The 19,853-nt window shown below is 43.6% G+C and overlaps 1 protein-coding gene across 1 annotated transcript in view; it reads right to left on the bottom strand.

Moving 5' to 3' along the window:
- Positions 1-19,853, bottom strand: part of IRAK2 (interleukin 1 receptor associated kinase 2) — a 46,199-nt gene that overhangs the window by 13,551 nt on the left and 12,795 nt on the right. Inside the window, exons 3-8 of the mRNA XM_025050865.1 lie at positions 11,285-11,416; positions 5,552-5,643; positions 3,834-4,028; positions 3,686-3,750; positions 1,271-1,424; positions 398-498 (exon numbers count right to left, since the gene is read on the bottom strand). Coding sequence (XP_024906633.1) covers positions 398-498; positions 1,271-1,424; positions 3,686-3,750; positions 3,834-4,028; positions 5,552-5,643; positions 11,285-11,416 — 739 coding nt within the window. The remainder of the gene's footprint in view (positions 1-397; positions 499-1,270; positions 1,425-3,685; positions 3,751-3,833; positions 4,029-5,551; positions 5,644-11,284; positions 11,417-19,853) is intronic.

Genomic DNA, 19,853 nt, shown 5'->3' with positions numbered 1-19,853 from the left:
CAGCAGCGGCTCTAGAATTTTTCTCTAGGAGGGGCTGGTTGGGAGAGGAGCTAGGGAGCGTGTATGGGCACAGCAGGCATGTGGGCCTTACACACTTGGGGAGACTTCACAAGGGCTGATGGGGATTGTGGGGCAGGCTAGTCACCCACCTCACCCCAGGTGCCTGCTACTGTTGTTCTAGGACTGACTCGCCAGGCTAAATCACCATTTATTTTTAAAGTCATGTCTTAGGTCTCACATCCTCTAAAAATTGACCCTGCTAATAGATTTCTTCTCAAAAACTCTGGAATCTAGAGCCACATTAACCCAGTTAAAACTACTTGTCTGGTGTGTTCCTCAGGGCAAGTCACTTTGCCTCTCTGTGCCAGAGACTCTTCTTTTGGAAAATAGAGAAAACCTCTTGGGTTGTGGAGGAGACATGTGTAAAGCCCTTATCATAGCGTCTTGCACACAGTGAGACCTCAGCAAAGCTAAACGAATAACTGCTTTGGCTAATCCCTGCCAAAGGAAGCAATAATTGTGGTGGAATAACTTTTCCCTCTGAGGATTTTATGGGAAGAAGGTTTATTATAAAAATTATAATTTTAATGTTGTACTCACACGGTATAATATATAAAAGGTACAAAAGGACATGTAGTCAGTTTCCCTCCCATCCTATGCCACAGCTATCTAGTTTTCCTCCCCAGAGGTACCCAAGGCAGCAGTTTCTTGTTTCTTTCCATAATATATATTCCATAAATACCCAAACAAATAGGTATATTTAAGAATAGCATTTTTAAATAAAATTGTGCCTCTACTTTTTCATACTTGGTATCTCTTAGTTCTTTTTCTTGTCCTATTGCATTGGCTAGCACCTCTAGAACAATGTTCAGTAAATTAGTGCTCTGGAATACCTTTGGCTTGCTCTTGACTTAAATGAAATGCCTCTTGTCAAATAAAATTTTTGTAGGTTTATTCCTGAAGATGTTTAGCCAGATCTTATCTATCTGCCTAACTTCTCTTTTTCTTTTTGAGCCGTCACCCACCTCACCCCAGGTGCCTGCTACTGTTGTAGGGAACGTAAGCCTTCTGTTCATCTAGTCTTCACACGGTTCCCCAGGCTGATTGTTTTATAATTTAGTTGAAATTTTAATGTGGTCATAAGAGGCAAGCACAGCATTTGCCTACTTTGCCATTGTCCCAACCTCTCTTCTGGAAGGGCCTCTCTGGATAGCCCCTCTCCCCTCTGGACTAATATAAGTCCCTAACCCTTGATTCTCTAATTGGGTACTGCCTGGTCATGTTCTCTGACCATGACCCAGCCCCTTACCTGATCCCAGAGTCTGTCTTGTAAAGAACCATTTGCCATGAAGGGATGAATCAAGCTGTAGAACTGTTTTCCAGAGCAGAAGCCCAGCAGAGGTAAGACGTTGGGGTGGCAGCATCTGAAAACAGGCGTCAGTGCAGGGGTGAGGAGTCAGACAGAAAGAGTAATCAAAGGCTGCTCCACTTCCTCACCTCCCACCCTTCTCTACCACCCTAAGGGCCCAGCACAATGGTAGCAAAATGAAAACTGCCTGGAAGTCCAGTTGCTTGAACTTATCCTATCTCACTGCTCTGCAGATACAACACCTTAACCACCCCATCTTCTGGAAACAGAAGCATAGAGATTAAGGAACTTACTTAAGGTTATAACTAGCAAGCCAGGATCAGATGGCAGGTCTATTTGACTCCTAGGACCGGAGTTCTTCCCCAAAATCCTCTTCCACTGGGTTCTAAGTCACCGGTCCCTCCTGACTCTCCTCCTACCTCTCTGACCACTCTTTCTTGGACTTTTTCTTTACCAAGACTCTCCTCCTTTGCCTCTCTCTGAAACCTGAGTCTCCCAGGCTAGGCTCGTCATCTTGTCTTTTTAGCTGCTCTTCGAGGTATCTCCCAAATCTCATCTCCAGCCCCAATGCTCTAAACAGCCTAGACTCAACAAGTCCCAAACCAGCTTCCCCACCCATAGTTATTATCTCAGCAAAGGATACCACCATCCATCCAATTTCCTAGAAACTTCCTTACATCTCCCATCTAATTAGTCACCATTCACTATCATAAATAGCTTTCAAAAGGTTCCTTTCATCCCGCCCTGGGCAGCCTTGGGTCAGACTCTGATGGACTTTCCCCAGGACTACTGTAAAGCTGCCTGCCTGAAGCTTCTGCCCTCCTCTACTCACCCCAGGCCATCTTACTTCACACTTTGTACATTCATTAGAGTTATTTACACTTCACTCTCCCCACTGGACTATAAACTTCCCCAAGTCAGAGCTGTGACTTCTTCACATTCTGTACTCTCTAGCGTCAGGTAATGCCTTGACAACTCACATTTGCCAAATCCATGAATGAAGGAGTGACTGCTGACCCCAGGAAGGCACTATGCCAAGGTAGAACAGACTTCCAGTTTCCATTAAATGTGTGTGTGTGCATGTGTATATAAGTATGTGTGTATAAGTGTGTACATTCATACACATGTATGAATAAAGATGAAAGAAAATATATCAAAATATTAATACAGTAGTAGTTTGTAGGTACAATGGAAAATAGGTGACTTCTATTCTCTTATTTATAATTTTCTTTATTTCTTAAAATACTCTACAATTATCACATATTACTTGCCCAAGGAGGCTCATTGGCAAAGAAAACTCGGTAACTTGCCGAAGCTGAATGACAGCTGGTTTCAAGCACATGACAGGTGCCCAATATGCATTTGTTAGATTCTTCAGTCAATGATGGCAGAGCCAGGACCAAATAGTCCTTCCTCTTTTTTCTTTCCCAGTCCCCACCTAGTTCTGTGACAGAGAGGCTAACTTCACTTCTCCAGCCTGTTATCCTATCTGTAAAATAAGGTTTGAGGATGACTTTTGAAGGCCTTTATTGCTCAAGACCAGAGGTCAGCAAAATTTCTCTGTAAAAAGTCATATAGTAAATATTTTAGACTTTGTAGGCCAGATGGTCTCTGTTGCAATTACTTGACTGCACACTAGCATACAAAAGCAGCCACTGATGATACAGAAATAAATGAGCACGGCTATGTTCCAACAAAACTTTATTATGGACACTAAAATTGGAATTTCTTATGTCATGGGTCATGAAATATTCTTTATATTTTTTTCAAACCATTCTTAGCTCTCAGGTCATACAAACACAGGCAGGGCCAAATTTAACCCGTGGATCATCATTTGCCAGATACTGATCTAGAGCACTAGGATTTTAAGATGGATTTGCCCTTAGAGTTGGAATCTGTATGTCTCTGCCTAACTCAAAAAACAGGATAGAAAAAAAGAAAAATGGGATAGAAAGATTTCTTTTCCCCCAGGAGGAAAGGAGTTGAGCCAAGTGAACCAAGGTTCTTTTATAATTCTAATCTATGTATATAGTTGCTACATAGAAAAAGAATAGGCTGTGGAGCCAGACCAATCTAGGTTCAGATTCTGGCTCTATCACTTACTAGCCTTGTGATTTTGGACGACACACTTAACCTCTCTGTGCCTCAATTTGTCCATTTGTAAAATGTGGTAATAGTAACTACATTACAGGGTTCTTGTGAGGATTAAATGAGTTTATACATACAGAGTTCTTAAAACATGTCTGTCATACAGGAAGCTCTAAGTGTTAGCTGTCATCATTATTAAACAAAGCATTCTCCAAAGGGGAGGCTTACCTATGACAAATTTGTATCTCTGCCTGGAAGAATTTTTCGATTGATCTTGGACCTGAACAGGCCATCTGTGGGAAAAGACAGTGAAACATAAAAATCCAGTCTCACCTGTGCAGCCTCCATCCCCTATCAGAAACCAAGAAGTGCTCACCTCTCTGAGCTTTTTGATGATGATTGGTGTGCCCTGCCCTTGCCCTCTGTAGATGTCAGCAAAGGTCCCCTCACTGATTTTGTGGGTTTGGTTGAAGTTGTCCGTTGCCTGAACCACATCTGCCTCACTCCAGAAAAGCCTATCTCCGGCCAGGCTTAGCAGTGTTTCCTGCTTAGGAATGGAGGTGCTGAAATCCTGGGGGTTCAGAGAGAAGAGACAGACATTAATATTGAATTAATATGGAAAAATAACACCAGAGCTTAAGGGGTTCAGGGGATCATCTTTTCCAGTGAGGAAGAATGGTAAAAAGGACAGGAATAGGGCCAGCTTAACCCCCAGCTCCTCCTCAACTTGCTCTATGACCCTGGGCAAGTTACTTAACCTCTCTGAACCTTAATTTCCTCATCAACAAAAATGAAGATAACTACTGTACCCTGGAGGGTAATTCTGAAGATTAAGTAAAATGTGACTATTCTCAGCAAATGGTTGGTGTTCGCTTTTTTTTTTTTTTTTTTTTAGTTTACGAAGGTGAGCACCAAGGGGATCAAAATGCTGAGGTGAGATCACACAGCTAGCTGGTCAATGGCCAAGTTGGTGCCCTTGGTCCTACGCATGGTACACAAGCTGGGAAGCAAGTTACAGGGTCATATAACCAAACATAATTCTGTAATCAGAGCTTTGGAGACTGCTTGCATGTGTAAGCCTATGAAAAGCAGCTCTGCTTTAATAACTTTTCTTCTTAAAAATAGGTGTAATTAAACTTAATTTTTTAAAAAGTTATATATGCTCTTATAAACAGTTTTAGATAATTGGTGGGGACTCTTGATCTCATTATCCACTTAACGGCTATTAAAGTTTAGTGTGTTTCATGCCAACTAGATATATAAAGATTTATTTAACAAACTGAAACCATGACAAACACATAGTTTTGATATCTGGTATTTTCACTTAACATTATACCATGATCATTCTCCCAAGTTATTAAACCATCTTTGAGAATGACTAACAGTCTTCTTTATGGAAGAGCTTCATTAATCAGACCTACGCAGAGCTGGCTTCTTCACCAGGCACCCTGCCACAAAACTTTTAGGGACCTACGAAATCTTTTTAATTTCTTTTAAAATCAGAAGAACAAAAATGAATTTTTAGAGTCAAAGAAAATCTTTTAATTTTTAATCTATCTTGAATTATATTCATCTTTATATCAAAGCAATTATCAAATATTAATTTTAATTTTTTTAATGAAAGAAAGGACCCATGAGGGCTCAAATGCCTAAGACCCACAAAAATCATATGTGGCCCAACTCATTGAAAATTCAGAATAACTCAGACATATTTGGGATTGAAAAGGTTGGAGGAGAGGTGATTTGTAAGCAAATAACAACTGTAATCAATTTACTTTGGGAGGAGGAAGATGCCAATTATCAGCTCTCATTTAAACACAAATAATGGAAAAGCTCATTAAAAACATATATTCACTAAAGTGCACCAACCCCTGCACCCCCCATCCCACCAATGCCCAGCCCCAGATGTACTGATGGCCAGTACTTACAGTCTTAGTGGCTCTGAGTAATTCAATGGGTCTCCTTTCTTCCCCTCACCCCCAGCCCTAACCGCCAAACTAGTCTCAGGGAATAAATGTGTTGCAGTTTTGAGAGAGCGCCATGAGTTGAGGATATTGAGCTGGGGATATGGCTTATGGTGAGTGGAAGATTTACCTTTGAATCAGATGAAACAGGAAGGCTGGTTTTTAAAGAAGGAGGGGCATTTTCAGGAGGAGGCAGAAGGTTGGTTCTGGCTGGAACTGGCCCTGGAAAGGAGAGACTGTGTGTCAGTAAGTGGCCCGCTGGAGGAAGGCGGGAGGAGTCTCTGTTGGTCCCCAGGCCAAGCCAGTCTCTAATTCACTATACAAACACTTGTCTGTAATGACAGCTGCCATTTCTTGACACCCCCAGGTGCCAGCCTACACACTCTCATGCCTTTACCTAAATGAATCCTTATGACAGCCCCACTGGTTGGTCCTATAAATCAGTGGCTTCCAACCTCTTTGGCACCTGGGACCAGTGCTCCTATGAGAATCTAATGCCTGATGATCTGAAGTGGACCTGAGGTGGTGATGCTAGTGCTGGGGAGCAGCTGCAAATACAGATGAAGCTTTACTCACTGCCCACTCACCTCCTGCTGTGTGGCCCAGGTCCCAACAAGCCACAGACCGGGGATTGGGGACCCTTGCTATAAATGATCCCTGCTATAAATGATCCTCATTTAGCCAGAGGAGAAATGGAGGCACTGCAGGTGGCCACTTGCCCAAGGCCACACAGAAAAGTGGCAGAGCCAGCTTCCAAAGGGAATGTCATCTGTGTAACATCTAACCCCTATACTGCCCCACCTCCCTCACAAGGAGCAGAAAAGAACTCAGAGGAAAATAGCTATGGACCCCTGCCTTCCAGAAACCTCCACCGTGGTAGGAATGGCAATAACCGGCCTCGAAGGTCAGAGGCAGGAGAGGCCGGCCATAGTAGGTTGAGAGATCGTGGAGGGTTTCACAGAAGAAGGAGCATTTGACCTGGCCTTGAAAGATGGAGAAATGTTTCTAACAAGTGGATATGAGGTAGGAGGACACCAGGCAGTGGAACGGGCCTAAGCAGAGGTATGACAGTGGGAAAACCCAGGCGTGCATTAAACATTCCAAGCACACTTAATGAGCAAACATTGACATCATGCCAGGGACAGTTCTAAACACTTCACTGTGTTAAGTGATTTAACCCTCACAACAATCCGAGAAGATAGCACCATTATCATCTACTCGTTATAGATGGTAAAATTGAGGCCCCTGAGTAACTGAGGACTGGCCCTTCCAAGGGAACTTGGCCTTGACCCCAGGGTTGCTGGTCAAATTCACCTGGTTTATGACATCAGGAAAGGAGTGATTAAATCTGGAACTTTGGCCATCAAAACAATAATTCAGAAGGATGAAAACAGTACCAGGGTGAAACTAGAATCAGCCTTGCTAAACTATTAACCTAGGCAGCTGATGAAATAAAACTCACCTGATACAAAGCCTGAGGCTCTTCCATCTTCCACGGAGCCCAACAGGAGGGCCACCCTAAGCCTCTCTCCCTGCGTCTGCCACAGCTTCTGAAGTTTTTGATTTTTCACATTTTCCAGCAATGGCTATATTTGAAAGAACTACACTTGAGAAGGTACCGTGTTTGCAAACCCACACTGCAAATACAAATGAAGCTTCACTCACTGGCCACTCACCAGTGAACTCCAGAATGGGGTACTAAAAATACACACACACACAGGTGCACATACACCCACTCAGTCCATCAGTGCACTATAACTGTAAATTGAGCTTTGGGGTAAAAGCTATAGCCCAGACACTGGAAGTAAACCTTTGGCAAACAAATAAATTATTTAAAAAATCCAGAATGAAAAATAAAATAAAACCAGGAATGAGCTGCAAACCAGCTGCTGGCAGCATACCTGACAGAGAGAGCCCTACTGCTCACTCAGATCCATTCCCACATCTGCACCTGGGCCATGCCTCCCACAGGCTGCTCCCCGCAGTGACTGAGTGCAGAGGAGAGGCTAAGGGGAGACCCAGGCCTCTGATGGTGACTCTGGTCTCTCCAAGGACACCACCTCCTGAGCCTGCCTTAGACAGCAAGCAGGCAGGCAGGCAGGACACTTCCAGCCGACCTTCCCACACCCTCTCCTTCCTTCCAGGCCCAAAAGCTCCCCCAGCCTTGCCCAGCTCCCTCCCCACTTTCTCTCAGGCACTTGTCCTGTGAAAATCCTTGCATGTTAACCTTGGCTTTCGCTTCTCAGGTGACCTGGAGTACAGGACCACACTGACACTGCTGCTCCTGCAATGAAGCATTCTCTTGGCCTCAACCCAGTACCCTTGGCCTGTGTCCCCCAAACTGCAGTCATATTCATCCATCTCCAAGATGTTGGCCATGTCTCTGTGCTGTCTCACTATGAGTTACTTGATGTTTTCCTTCCATTCCACTTTAATTCATGTAGTATGCATCTAGCCTTGAAATCCCTAGGTTTTTGTGCATATGATATATATTTTTCTAATACCCATGTTCTCATGTACCACACTCTAAGAACCACTGCTCCAAGCTAACTCCATCTTCCTCCTGCTTCTTTCCTCGAGTGCTGCCTTATCCCTGACTTCACAGTAGGGCTGTGCACATGGTCCCTTGTCCTCTCCCTTTGCCCAGTGACTCCAGGGTCACTAATGGTCTCACAGAGCCAGGATTTTCTGATCTGGCTTGATGCCTGGGGTTCACTCTGGGGGCTATACCAAGTCCCTTGGGTTGGGAGGATCAGTGAGGTCTACTAGTTAAAGGAGTGGCTGAGTCTATCCCTGCGGTTTTGTAAAAAAAATAAAATAAATTGAAAGAAATGAAGTTTGGGCCACTACCAAAAGGCTGACACATCAGATAAGAATTAGCCCTTGTTTTGCATGCTCATGGAAGGACTGAGTCAGGGTAACACTTGGCTACATAAATGTAATTTCCAAAACATCTCCTTTAGAAATCCTTCTAGAATGTCTGCATTCCCAAGCAGAATCTCATCCTGCTGTGTTGCATTGTGGGCCTGAGTATAGAACATGCAGTGGTGGGTGCTATATCTCAACTGGGGTTTTCTGTACACTGCCTGGTGGCTGGCAGTGGGTCTGCCTCTGCAGCCTCCCAGTCTCCTTTCTGTTTATCAGACATAACTGGGCTCAAGTCCTGGCTCCATCATTTCTAAAGATTTGACCTTGGGTGAGTTGTGCTTCATTCTTTAGCTTTCTCAAATGCAAAAAGAACAACAATATTCCATTCCTTATAGAGTTCTTGTCCAGATAAAAGAGATGACAGTTATAAAGCACAAAGATGCGCCCCTCTCTGGTACATATGGAGTACCAAGGCTGGTAAACTCCATGTGGAATAAGAGGAAATAGATTCTGACTGACCACACAATGGCCTCTCCTATAGCTAAGGCTTTGTTATAGTTATTTTAGCTGCTCGGAGCCCTTTTATTTGAATTCTAGCTTTGAGAATCTGTTTAATGAGGTGCTCAGAACCTATGTGTGGCTCGTTTACTGACGTAATTCCCTCCTCCACATCTCTCCCCCACTTCCTCCCCACCTACTGTGAGAGGGTCAGTATATACACAGGTTGCTGTGTGGCCTCTAGGCAACCCACCTGAGCAGAATCCTGGCCTCACCACTCATTCTACCAGGAAGCTCTGGCAGGTCATGCATCTTTCTCCAAATATCAAAGGGGACAACAAGGACCCCTGGCTCCCCGGTTGTCAGGGTGATTCATGAGGTACTGGCCACAAACTCCCGGTCCAGTGTCTCCTGCACACAAGCACCTGTCTGTGCCCTCCCCAGCCACCGCTGCCTCTGCATTCCCCACTCCTACAAGATAATCAGCTTGAACTTTGGGGCCCAATGGAAGCTTGGGGTTTTCCTGAGAGAAGAAAGACTTTGGGTCATTTGATGAAATTAATGATTACTTTCTTATTTTCAGTTTGGGCAAAGATAGACAATCAACTTCCTGTCTCTATCTACAGATTGTATTTATTATCTCGACCCACCAGGGCACATATGCTTTCAAGGGCCATTCAAGAAAGTAAACGGTACAAAGGCTAGCAGAAACACATGATGCTTGTTTTTGCAGTCTCCTAGATAAGGAACATCAGAAGAAGTTGCTACACCTGTAACCCTGACCAGCACGATCCTAGAATTTCCCTATTTTATTACTCTGTTTCCCGTTGATCATCAACTAGTATCATATTTGCTTCCATCCTGACCAGCATGTCCCTAGAATTTCCCTATTTTATTACTCTGTTTCCCGTTGATCATCAACTAGTATCATATTTGCTTTAGGACTATTTCCCCTTATCTTTAATTGTTGATCAAAGTCCTCCACTTTTTTTGTCTTTAGTTGCAGGAAATAATTCAGATTCCTTGGCTAGAATTAATTTTCCAGACTCAACCTATCTGGGGTGTCTGGAATATTCCTAACATCAACTAACATTTAATGAGCACTTACATGGTGAGGTGTATGATTCCTTACCACAACATGATGACGTAGGTTTTGTTATGCCCATTTTATAGATGCAGAAACTGAGGCACAGAAACATTAAGTAATTCTGTTAGAAAGTGGCAGAGTTGGGATTCAAATAAAGGTCTGTCTAATGCAAAAGCCTGTACGTGCTCCTCTCAGCCCATGCTGACCTTATCTTTACGATCCACACTAATAAACAGAGGTTTCATGGATTTGGGATCTTTGGCTCACTGCTCAGGAGGCTGCAGGAGAGCGAAAGGAAGGCTGGGCTCCAGGGGAAAGGTGATGAAAATGGAGATGTGAGCAAGTGGCAATCCCCCTCAGGGAAGTCATCCACTGGCTGAGTCCTTCTATAATTTGACAAACTGTCTCCAAGCCTTTTCCTGGGCAAAAGGGGATCAGGACAAATCTGAAGTGATCTTTAAGGCTTTGGAATAGCAGTGAGTGCAAGGGATAAAAACATAACTGTTCAGATTATACTGCTCAGATGCTACTTCCTACTCATGTGACCTTGAGCAAAACACATTCTCTCTTGGTGCTTCACATGCCATAGAACAAAACAGCAAGTCTGTGACTGGAGAAGAGGAAGAAGATGGGGGACAAGCAGCACCCCTCGGTACCCCACTGCATGGCTGAGGGCGAGGCCCTAGACAGGCCACCAGCCTGTGGAGAGCTGACAGAAAGGTCATCAGGCTCCCAGCCCATAGAAGGCATGTGTTGCCAGCCAGTAATGGGGACTTGAGAAACCACAGGCAAAAAACCTGGGCCCAGTGCATATGATCTTGTGCTTTAGTTTCCTCATCTGTGGAACGGGGATAATCACAATACTTAACTCAAACAGCTAACTAAGTATTAAATAAGTCAACATCTCTGAAGTGCTTAGAACAGTGTCTGGCACAGAGAAAGCCTTCATTCACTCAGTTATTGCTTTCTATTAAAATGGTAAAAAATAAACCAAATTTATGTTAAAATAGTACATACAAAATTGAGATGCCTTAAAATGTAAACAAACATGCTTAACTCTAAGATTTATAATAAAAATCACACTAAAAATGAAATTAATTAATTAATTAATTAATTCAACGGCAAAAAAATAGTATATATTATTTTGTTATCTGACTTTTTTTTACTTTTTAACTCAATAGATTGTAAGTATGTTTCTATCATTGTTAACAGTATTCTTATGTTAATAAGATGTTAAAAGTATTATTATGTTATCAGTATTATTGTTATGACCTACTGGCATCAATTTTATCATCCCTACAATTGTTTCTAATTTTTTACTATTACATGCTGAGCTGAATATCCTTAGTTAAATCATTTTCTTAAATAAATTTCCTTTAAACAAAAAAAATGAAATTTAATTAAAAATACCTGGGCCCAGAGAGGCAGCGGGCCTCACGGGCTGCCCCATTCTCTGTTCATCGTTGGTGTTTCTTACAGAAGCTGGTTTCAAGGCATCTGGGAAATCAGGGCTGGAAGACTTTATTTCAGGAACCGGTTTCCCTGAAACAAATGGAAAGAAAGATGAAGTGGGGTAACTATCCAGAGGCTGGGTCTAGAAGTCAGAGACCTGGGTTCTAGTCTGGACTCTGCTTTGAATTTGCAGTGTGCCCCTCTTTGGGCTTCGGGCTCCCCATCTGTAAGATGTAGTGGTTGTGCATAATAATCTCCTGTGATCGGTCCAGCTCTGACATTCTGAGGCAGATATACCTGGCTTCTTAGCCTACTAGCTATGTGACCTTGGACAAGTCACTTTTCTTCTTGGCACCTATATCTGCACCTATAAAATAGAGCTGATGATAATGATAATATCTGCTTGCCTACCTAATAGGCTATTGGGAGGGGGTATATGAGAAAAAAGACATGAAAGGGCTCTATAAACTATACATTTCCCTGAACACGTGGAGAAGTTAAAGATATCCATCCTGCTAAGTCTCTAGCTGTGCTCCTAAATATAAAAGTTCTGGCAGTCCTGCAGCTTCCCCATCTACAAGCACTGGAAACAGAATCCCTGTTTTATAGATAGGAATTCTGAAAATAGCAGCTATGTCAAATGAGTGCCAGCTGTGCCAGGCCCAGGCCAAGCTTTGCATCAAATCCTCACAAGAACTTTGCATTTCATCCCTGATAAGAAAACTGAGGTGTGAGCAGGTTAAGTGGCTTCCCCAAGATCACAGGCCTGAGCAGGCAAGACTGGCCGAAGGAGCCTGGGTAGAAGTCACCTGCCTTCATGAGTAATTACTTCCCCTTTCCATAAATTTGGGAATGCCCAAAGGTGCTGCAAGGGTGTGTCTACACTGGCTTCCACCCAGCTTCTCAGAGCCTGCTCTTTGTGAAGGAGCTTCCTTCACCACGGCCCTGGTCTCATCTCTCCCGGCAGGCTGCTGCCTCCAGCTCAAAGGGCCTCCAGGTCCCTCCCCAGGCCATCTTACTAAAATACAGATCAAACCTCATCGTTTCCCTGCTTAAAGCCTTTATGACTTCCCATTGTCTGGATACACAGCACATTCTTCACAGGACTCCTTATAGCTCCACATTGCCTCCCAGATCAAATCCAAATTCTACAGCCCTGTATTCAAGGCCTTTCATCCTCTGGTGGTTTAGGGTGGACCCATATTTGAGAACTGAAAAAATGGGGCCACCGAAGTCCCAGGGAAAGCCTCCGACTTGCTAACTCTCACACATGCTCAGGTGGGGCTGGGGCAAACAACGTCCAGCCTTTGAGTCCCCAGTAGCATTCATTCCAACAGGTAAACTACATCTCTTTCTAAACAAAACTGATCATTACCTTGAGGCCAACCTCTTCAAACCCAAGCTTTGGGTCTAGAACAATATTAATAATGCCTAAATGCATGGCACCACACTTGTATAGCACCACACAGATTTATTTGATTTTCTCGACAATCTCTAACAGTTAACAATTATCTGCATTTTATTTTTGAGCACATTGAGGCTCCCAGGGGCAAAATGATTTGTCCCCGAAACCCGGGGCTGGTTTCACTGTCCCCTCCCATCTGGCTAGGGCAGAATTACTCAAACACCACCATAATCACCACCCCCCCTCCAAACCCCACTCCCCTCTGCTGATGGCACTGCCTCTGGGCCCTGCCTGCAGAAAAGCAGGAAGACAGGGAGGCAACTTGTGAAGAAAGGCTAGAAGGAATGGACAAAACTAACAAGAAGCCTGAATGGGGGATAACAGGTGACTTTCCTTTACTGCCACTGATATATTATTCTTTTAAATAAAACTATCTCATAAAAGAGGTAGCAGAGCTTAGCTGTTTAGGGTTCAGGCTCTGGAGTAGAAACCAACACCATCACTTCCCTGCTGTGTTTACTCTGGACTACTTTCATGAGAACTAAGGGAAACGGCGCATATAAACTGCTTAGTTCAAAACACAGGAACTTCATTATTGTTGCTCTGTTTTTAAAATATTGGTTATGTCTTCATAGCCAACATATTGAGTATAAAAAGAATAGGGTGGGAGTTTTCATTTTCATTTAACAAGACTGAATTGTTTACACTTTCTTTTTTAGTTTTATTATATATATTTTTTAATTATGGTAAAATACACAACATAAAATTTACCATCTTAACCATTTTTAAGTGCACAGTTCAGTAGTATTAAATACATTCACATCGTTGTACAACCATCACCACCACTCACCTCCAGAGGTTTTTTTCATGGTCTCAAATTGAAACTCTGTCCCCATTAAACAAGAACTAGCCATTCACCCTCTCCCCGGCCCCTGGCAATCACCATTCTACCTTCTGTCTCTGTGAATCTGACTACTCATTTAAATTTTTTAACTTGTGTGCTTTTTTTTTTTTACACTTTAATAGTAACTAAAAAAAATGTTATGTGTATATCCATTCATAAGAAAAGGTGTTAATATATCATTGAGTGACAAAAAAGGATTTATATGTTACCAGTTTTTTATAAAATATGTATAGAAGTATAGAAGACATCTATATATGAAGAGAAAAAGAGCCTGAAGGATTTGTTAATAGTGATTATTTCTGGGTGGTGTGATTATCATGTTTTTATATTGTGGGTTTGGGGGGTGTTGTTTTTCAGTTTATTCACATCATAGAATTTTTCAACAGTGATCATGCATTCATTGCATAGTAAAATATGTTTCTTAAGAAAAAAATCAGTAAGCAAGCTAATGACCAGATCTGAATCTTCTCAATTAAAGTAAGGAGCCATTTGCCCTGGGAAATGCATCTAGCCTAGATTAATAAGCAAGTGATCACTAGATTCAGATCCAGCTCACTTCTGGTGTTAGCCACCAACTAAGACGTGTACTTGATATTCAGCAAGGAAGGAAACTGAGACTCAGGGAGGTGAGGAGACCCATCCAAGGGAGAAAGCGGAAGAAAGGGGCATTGAGGCAGGACAGTAGGGTACCTTTCCATAACCAAGGTGGGGAGACAGAACTGTGGAAAGAATGCACGCCCTACAGCATGGTCCTCGGAGAACACACACTTCATTTCTCCCCACCTGCGGTCCTCAGGCACCTCAGAAGGTCAGCCCATGGACCACACCACCCCACCCCAACTCCCACCAGGCCGAGGCCCTTCTGGCCAAAACTGGGAGCCTAAAAGTCGGTTCTTCCTCAACAGCAGCCCTACAGGCAGGACTCATGGAATCACACATCTTTGACTTATGTAACACCGCTACCTTCCACAGGCAGGGAGAGAGGAGACAGTCCCTTGCACAAAATGACAATAGAGAACCATCGCTGGCAACGAATGCTGATTCATGAGCAGATCCGGAACAAAGCCATATGCTCCCAGGTTATACACAGACATGAATACTGTGCCCCTGCCCCCAGAGGCAGGAGCCACCCCATGCCACTCAGAGTCCTCATCTTCCCTGCCCTCCTCCCTCTGACCCAGGATGGCCTCTTTCCTGGCACCCTTCCCCCACAAACCGCCTGGGGTGGGATCCCATGTTCCTCAAAGGCTACATCAGTAGCATCATCTTGACATCTGTGTATGAGGCAAAAGGGCAAAGATGGCTCCTCTGTGTGAGGCCAGCACAGCTTTGGCCTTAGCTCCCCTTGCACTGGGCTGGCCAGGTCTGCTGGCGAAGGGAATCCCAGACTGCCATTTCCTGCAAAGCCAGGCCACGACAGTAGGAGCTGTTCCCAGATGCATTGGCTTCCTACAGATTCTACCTGCACCCCACACTGCCTGTAGCCCCAGAAGAAGAAGAACCTTACTCCTGTCTGAGGCCCAGCTGAGCCTCAGTTTCCTCATTAGATGAAGACTATAAAAGGCTTCATCCAAGGAAAGTCTAATTCTTTATTTTTCTTCTTTCTTCGTGACATGCAGTGGCCTACAGCAGGTGCCGTAGGTCATGTGCAAGCACGTGGGAGTGGGTGGGGAGAACTGTCACTGGCAGGGGTACAGCCTATGGTTGAGTCTGTCAGCATCTTTTGAGCTGACATCCACCCTCCTACCTATTCACACTTCAAGGGCCACACCCAGCCACAGAGCTCAGCTGACAGAGCCCCATGTCAGGGCCACAGTGACAACCCGATGAGAAGTTTCTGTTTCCTGTGAAACCCCCATCTTAGCTACTGTGGGTTTTCAGACGTCTTTCAGATGCAGACAGTAAAGAAGATGTTTAAACATCTTCGTTTCTACTCTTGAGTTGCTGATGCCAGATCTGAGTTGGAAGGTACAGAGCAGGCCTTTTCTTGCCTCTTTTCCTACCATCAAAACCGGAAGAGGGAGAAACTGGCTTCTCAGCACTTCCTGCCTGGAAACCTGGTCTCTGATAGCTGAACAGATATAACAGTCACTCTATCAGGCTGATACATCAGAGTACCATGGAAATAAAAATAGAACATTGAGGGCAGGACAGGGCAAAGGAGGCCAAAGTGTTTATGAGAAAAGGTGGTGACAACCTTCAAACCTCATTTGAATTTCCTGTCAGTCAAGGCAGGGCAGGAAATATCATTACTATGACTGATGCATAGAAGCAGTCTCCAGAACAATAACACTCTTTTTCCCCTGGGATTATAGTCTCAAAAAATTCTGCACTTCAAATTATTCTGCAGTATCATGAAATCCAAAAATATAAATTGTGATCAAAGAATAGAAGCAAGAATAAGTGTGGGAAAGCTTCCGTTTCCATATCCAGCCTCTAAAATTCCTAGCTGTGTCCAAGGGCAAATTTCCTATCCCTCTGTGCATCATTTGTATCTTCTGTGGAGTCAGAATAATTATAAAATATAGGACTATTACAGGACTCAGTGGGACAAGATATGTAAAGTAGCTGGCTGAAGGCCAGGGCGCAAATTGTACAAATGGTCATCCTCTGTCTTCAGTCCTCTCTCCCTGCCCAAAAGGCCCAGAATAAGAACCTTTGATCCCAACTTGGGGTCTCTGAAGGAAGCATTTGGGGTGGATGACTATTTTCAACACTTTAAACCCTCTAATAGAAACTGACTTTTGGTGGGCAGGGATGTGCTCTCAAAAGACACAGTGGCCATGGGGCAGCATAATACAGGAGACTGGCTTGAGGAGAGGTGGCACTTGCTTCTGGCTGCCTGCACCAAAGTAGCCAGCCTTGTCACACACATGGGAAGACAGGCAGCTTGGGGTCCTTCTACCTGCTGGGACTCCCAGGGATAGGGAGGGGTGCCAGTGATCAAAGTAACAGCTTTGGTGGCTGACAGGTTGACATATAGGTTCTCAAACCAATGAAATCAGAGTCTAGATGTTTTTGAAAGTTCCTTAGGTAAGGATGAGAATTACTGGCTTAACCCAGAGTGATCAGGGTTGAGTTTCAGGCACCAAGGGACAGAGATGGGGGAGCAGAAGTATTTCTCTGTACCCCTTTTGCAGTTCACTGCAGGTAACACTGCTACCTAGGCCTGACTTCTTTTCCTCTCTGCTTTGTATTTTCAGGATGTCCCACCTCTCTAAGGAGCATGAGTCACTTATGCCATGCAGCCAAATGAACTCAACAGCACTCTAGCATGCTTCCAACCAGTTATGCATGCCATAGTCAGGCTCACTGGCAAGGTAACCTTTCTAAGTTTTACCTGGCAAATGAGACGAGGGACTATACTCCCACCTCAGAGAGTTGTCATGAGGATGAAATAAGGAAGCGCTCAAAAGTTATAAACTATTAGTATTATTTACTATTGTTATTATCATCATCCCTAACTCTAGGCCAGGCTTTGTCCTAAGTGCTTTCCCTTATGTGTGGCCTCTTTAGTTCAGATAACAGCCCAAGAGAAAAGGTCCAATTGCTATCTCTGCTTTATATCTCAATAAAGTAGTACCTAGAAGGGTGATTTATATTTTATTTATGCCCCATTTCCTTCAATTGAAAGGCTCATGCATGCTGGGCCCTTGACAGAGGGGCCTTTGATTTCCTCCCTGGCTGCCAGGAACATTTAACACAGTGGCAAATCCAGAAACCACATACTTGAGCAGAGGGAACTCTAGCTGCTGAAAAAGTCTTTCCTCCATGAGCACACTCTGGGAATCCCCACATACCCACCCTTCACAGCCCTCAAGTTAAATAGTGATGTAATATTTATAGATTTGTTTTTATTTTTCAGCTGACTCGGGTGGCTGAAATGGGTTCCTTCTGGAACAAATGAAAGTGAGTCAGTCATAACTAAAAGAACCCTGGTGCTCGATGGCTATACCTAACTCTCTGGGCCCTCTCTTTTCCTTTCTCTCCTAAACTCTGGGTTCAATTCTCTTGGGCATCTGAAGTCCACCCCCACCCTCCCCACACACACACAGGCACACCCCATTCAAAATTCCCAATTCAAGCTAGGCATGAAATTAGACAAATCTGAGGACATGACCTGTTTTCCTAATCACTCTCTCTGGTTCTCCATTGGAGCTCTACTCCTACAGCTGCTAAAATGACTCATCCTTCCTCATTCATTCATCCATTGTGTTAGAGACAAAGGATGCCATCTATTATCAAAACTGACATGATCCTGACATTAAGCTAGCTAAATAAGAGATATCTAATTACAAACTTAGATGAATTCTATACAGAAAACAAACTTGAAGGGAAAGCTTCTGTGAGTAGGTACCACTTAAGCAAAAACTCAAAAGATGAGAAGGATTAGTTATGGGAAGAATGCAAGGGAGATGGGGAAGGACCAGCATTCTAAGGCGAGGAAATAGCATATGCGAAGGTCCTGAGGCAGAAAACAGTTTGATGTATCTCCCTGAATGAAAGATGACTCTGGTGGCTAAGTTGAATGAATGAGGGGAAAGTGGCAGAGATAAGGTGAACAAGCTGGGCAGGGGTTAGACCTCATAGACCAGAGTTAGGTAGAACCTTATAGTCATTTGCTCCCTCTTGTACCCTAGCCTCCCTTGCACTTAGGCTGAGGCCATATGACTGGTTCCGGACAATGGACTTTAAGTGGAAATGCTATCACCACTTCTGGAGAAAGCAATTAAGTGATAGTGAGCCTCTTCCACCTTTCTCTTCTTCTCCCACAGTGACCTTGGAAACTGCGTGTTCTAGATGACACATCCAGCAACGAAAACATAGGAGGCAGGCTGGACTTTGAGAAATCAATCTTTGTTGTGTTGAACAGTGAGATTTCAGAGTTTAGTTAGCTATAACTGCAACATAACCTGGCCTATCGTGATTAATGGATAATCTCAACATGCATCTAAAACTTGGAACCCAGAGGAGCCTAGTTACAACAGCTTAGCACAGTACAGGAGTTCAATAAATAACAGTTCCTTTCCCTCCAGCTTTTACCCTCCCTCTAAAAAATTGAGGACCGGTTTAGATGCACTGCACATACCCCTCTGTTCATTCTCACACTACTCCCTAGAAACCCATAATGATTGAAGCCTCATTTTTTTCCAATGGAATAACTAATGTGTGGGAGGAAAATCAGGTGACTTGTCCTGGGCCACACAGTAATAACTTAAAAAAAAAAATACTCATTATCTCTTATATTTTGAAGCTTTCTAGCTTACAAAAAAAGTACACAGGGAAATTATACCTATTTTTCAGAGGGCGGAAGTGAGACTTGATGCCACCTAGCGACCTACTCTAGTAGGTTAAGCGGATCTGAGCTCCCATCCTGGCCCATGACTTACTAGTATGTAGCTTTGGGCTTTAAGTACATTACTTAATCTCTGAGCCTCAGTCTCCTCATCTATAAAACAGCGATACAAGATTTATGAGATAAGATGCTCGTCTGGCACATATTTAGGTGCTAAATACAGGTTCTAAGTAGAACCCAAATACACTGACTCTTAACCTAGCGAGTCTTGCCCCAACACAGTGCCACCTTCAGTGGCAAGTTCCCAGTGACCCTACAGTCTGATATCTACCCATGTTTTGTTGTTCCTTGGTGGTTGGAAAGGGGAGGATGCTGGCAAACCTTCCAAGAGTGCAAACACATGAGCCCTGCCTGGCGTTACAACAGCTCGGCCTTTTCAGAAGAGAGACTTCATTCTCTTCTGTTTCATTTAAGGCAGCAGCCAAAAATTCCCCACCGAATAAAAGCCCAGCTCCAGGAAGGAAATGACTTTGTATGAGATGCCAAACCAAAAGTTAGAAATTATCAAAATTGCATAACCAAGAAGAGACTACACAAAATTGAGAAAGTCAAGACTCCCAGAAGGATAGTAGTGGCAGATGGGAATATAAATTTTGGTCACCTACCAAATCTCTTCAAATTTCAGAAATTCCCCACCGAATAAAAGCCCAGCTCCAGGAAGGAAATGACTTTGTATGAGATGCCAAACCAAAAGTTAGAAATTATCAAAATTGCATAACCAAGAAGAGACTACACAAAATTGAGAAAGTCAAGACTCCCAGAAGGATAGTAGTGGCAGATGGGAATATAAATTTTGGTCACCTACCAAATCTCTTCAAATTTCAGAAGCTTCTTGCTTTCCTAATCAGCTGATACCTGGAAA

This window comes from Pteropus alecto, unplaced genomic scaffold (assembly GCF_000325575.1).
Source record: "Pteropus alecto unplaced genomic scaffold, ASM32557v1 scaffold75, whole genome shotgun sequence".
In the NCBI taxonomy this organism is placed as follows: Eukaryota; Metazoa; Chordata; class Mammalia; order Chiroptera; family Pteropodidae; genus Pteropus; species Pteropus alecto.
The sequence above is the reverse complement of the archived record's forward strand: the minus strand, read 5'-3'. Positions and strand labels throughout refer to the sequence as shown.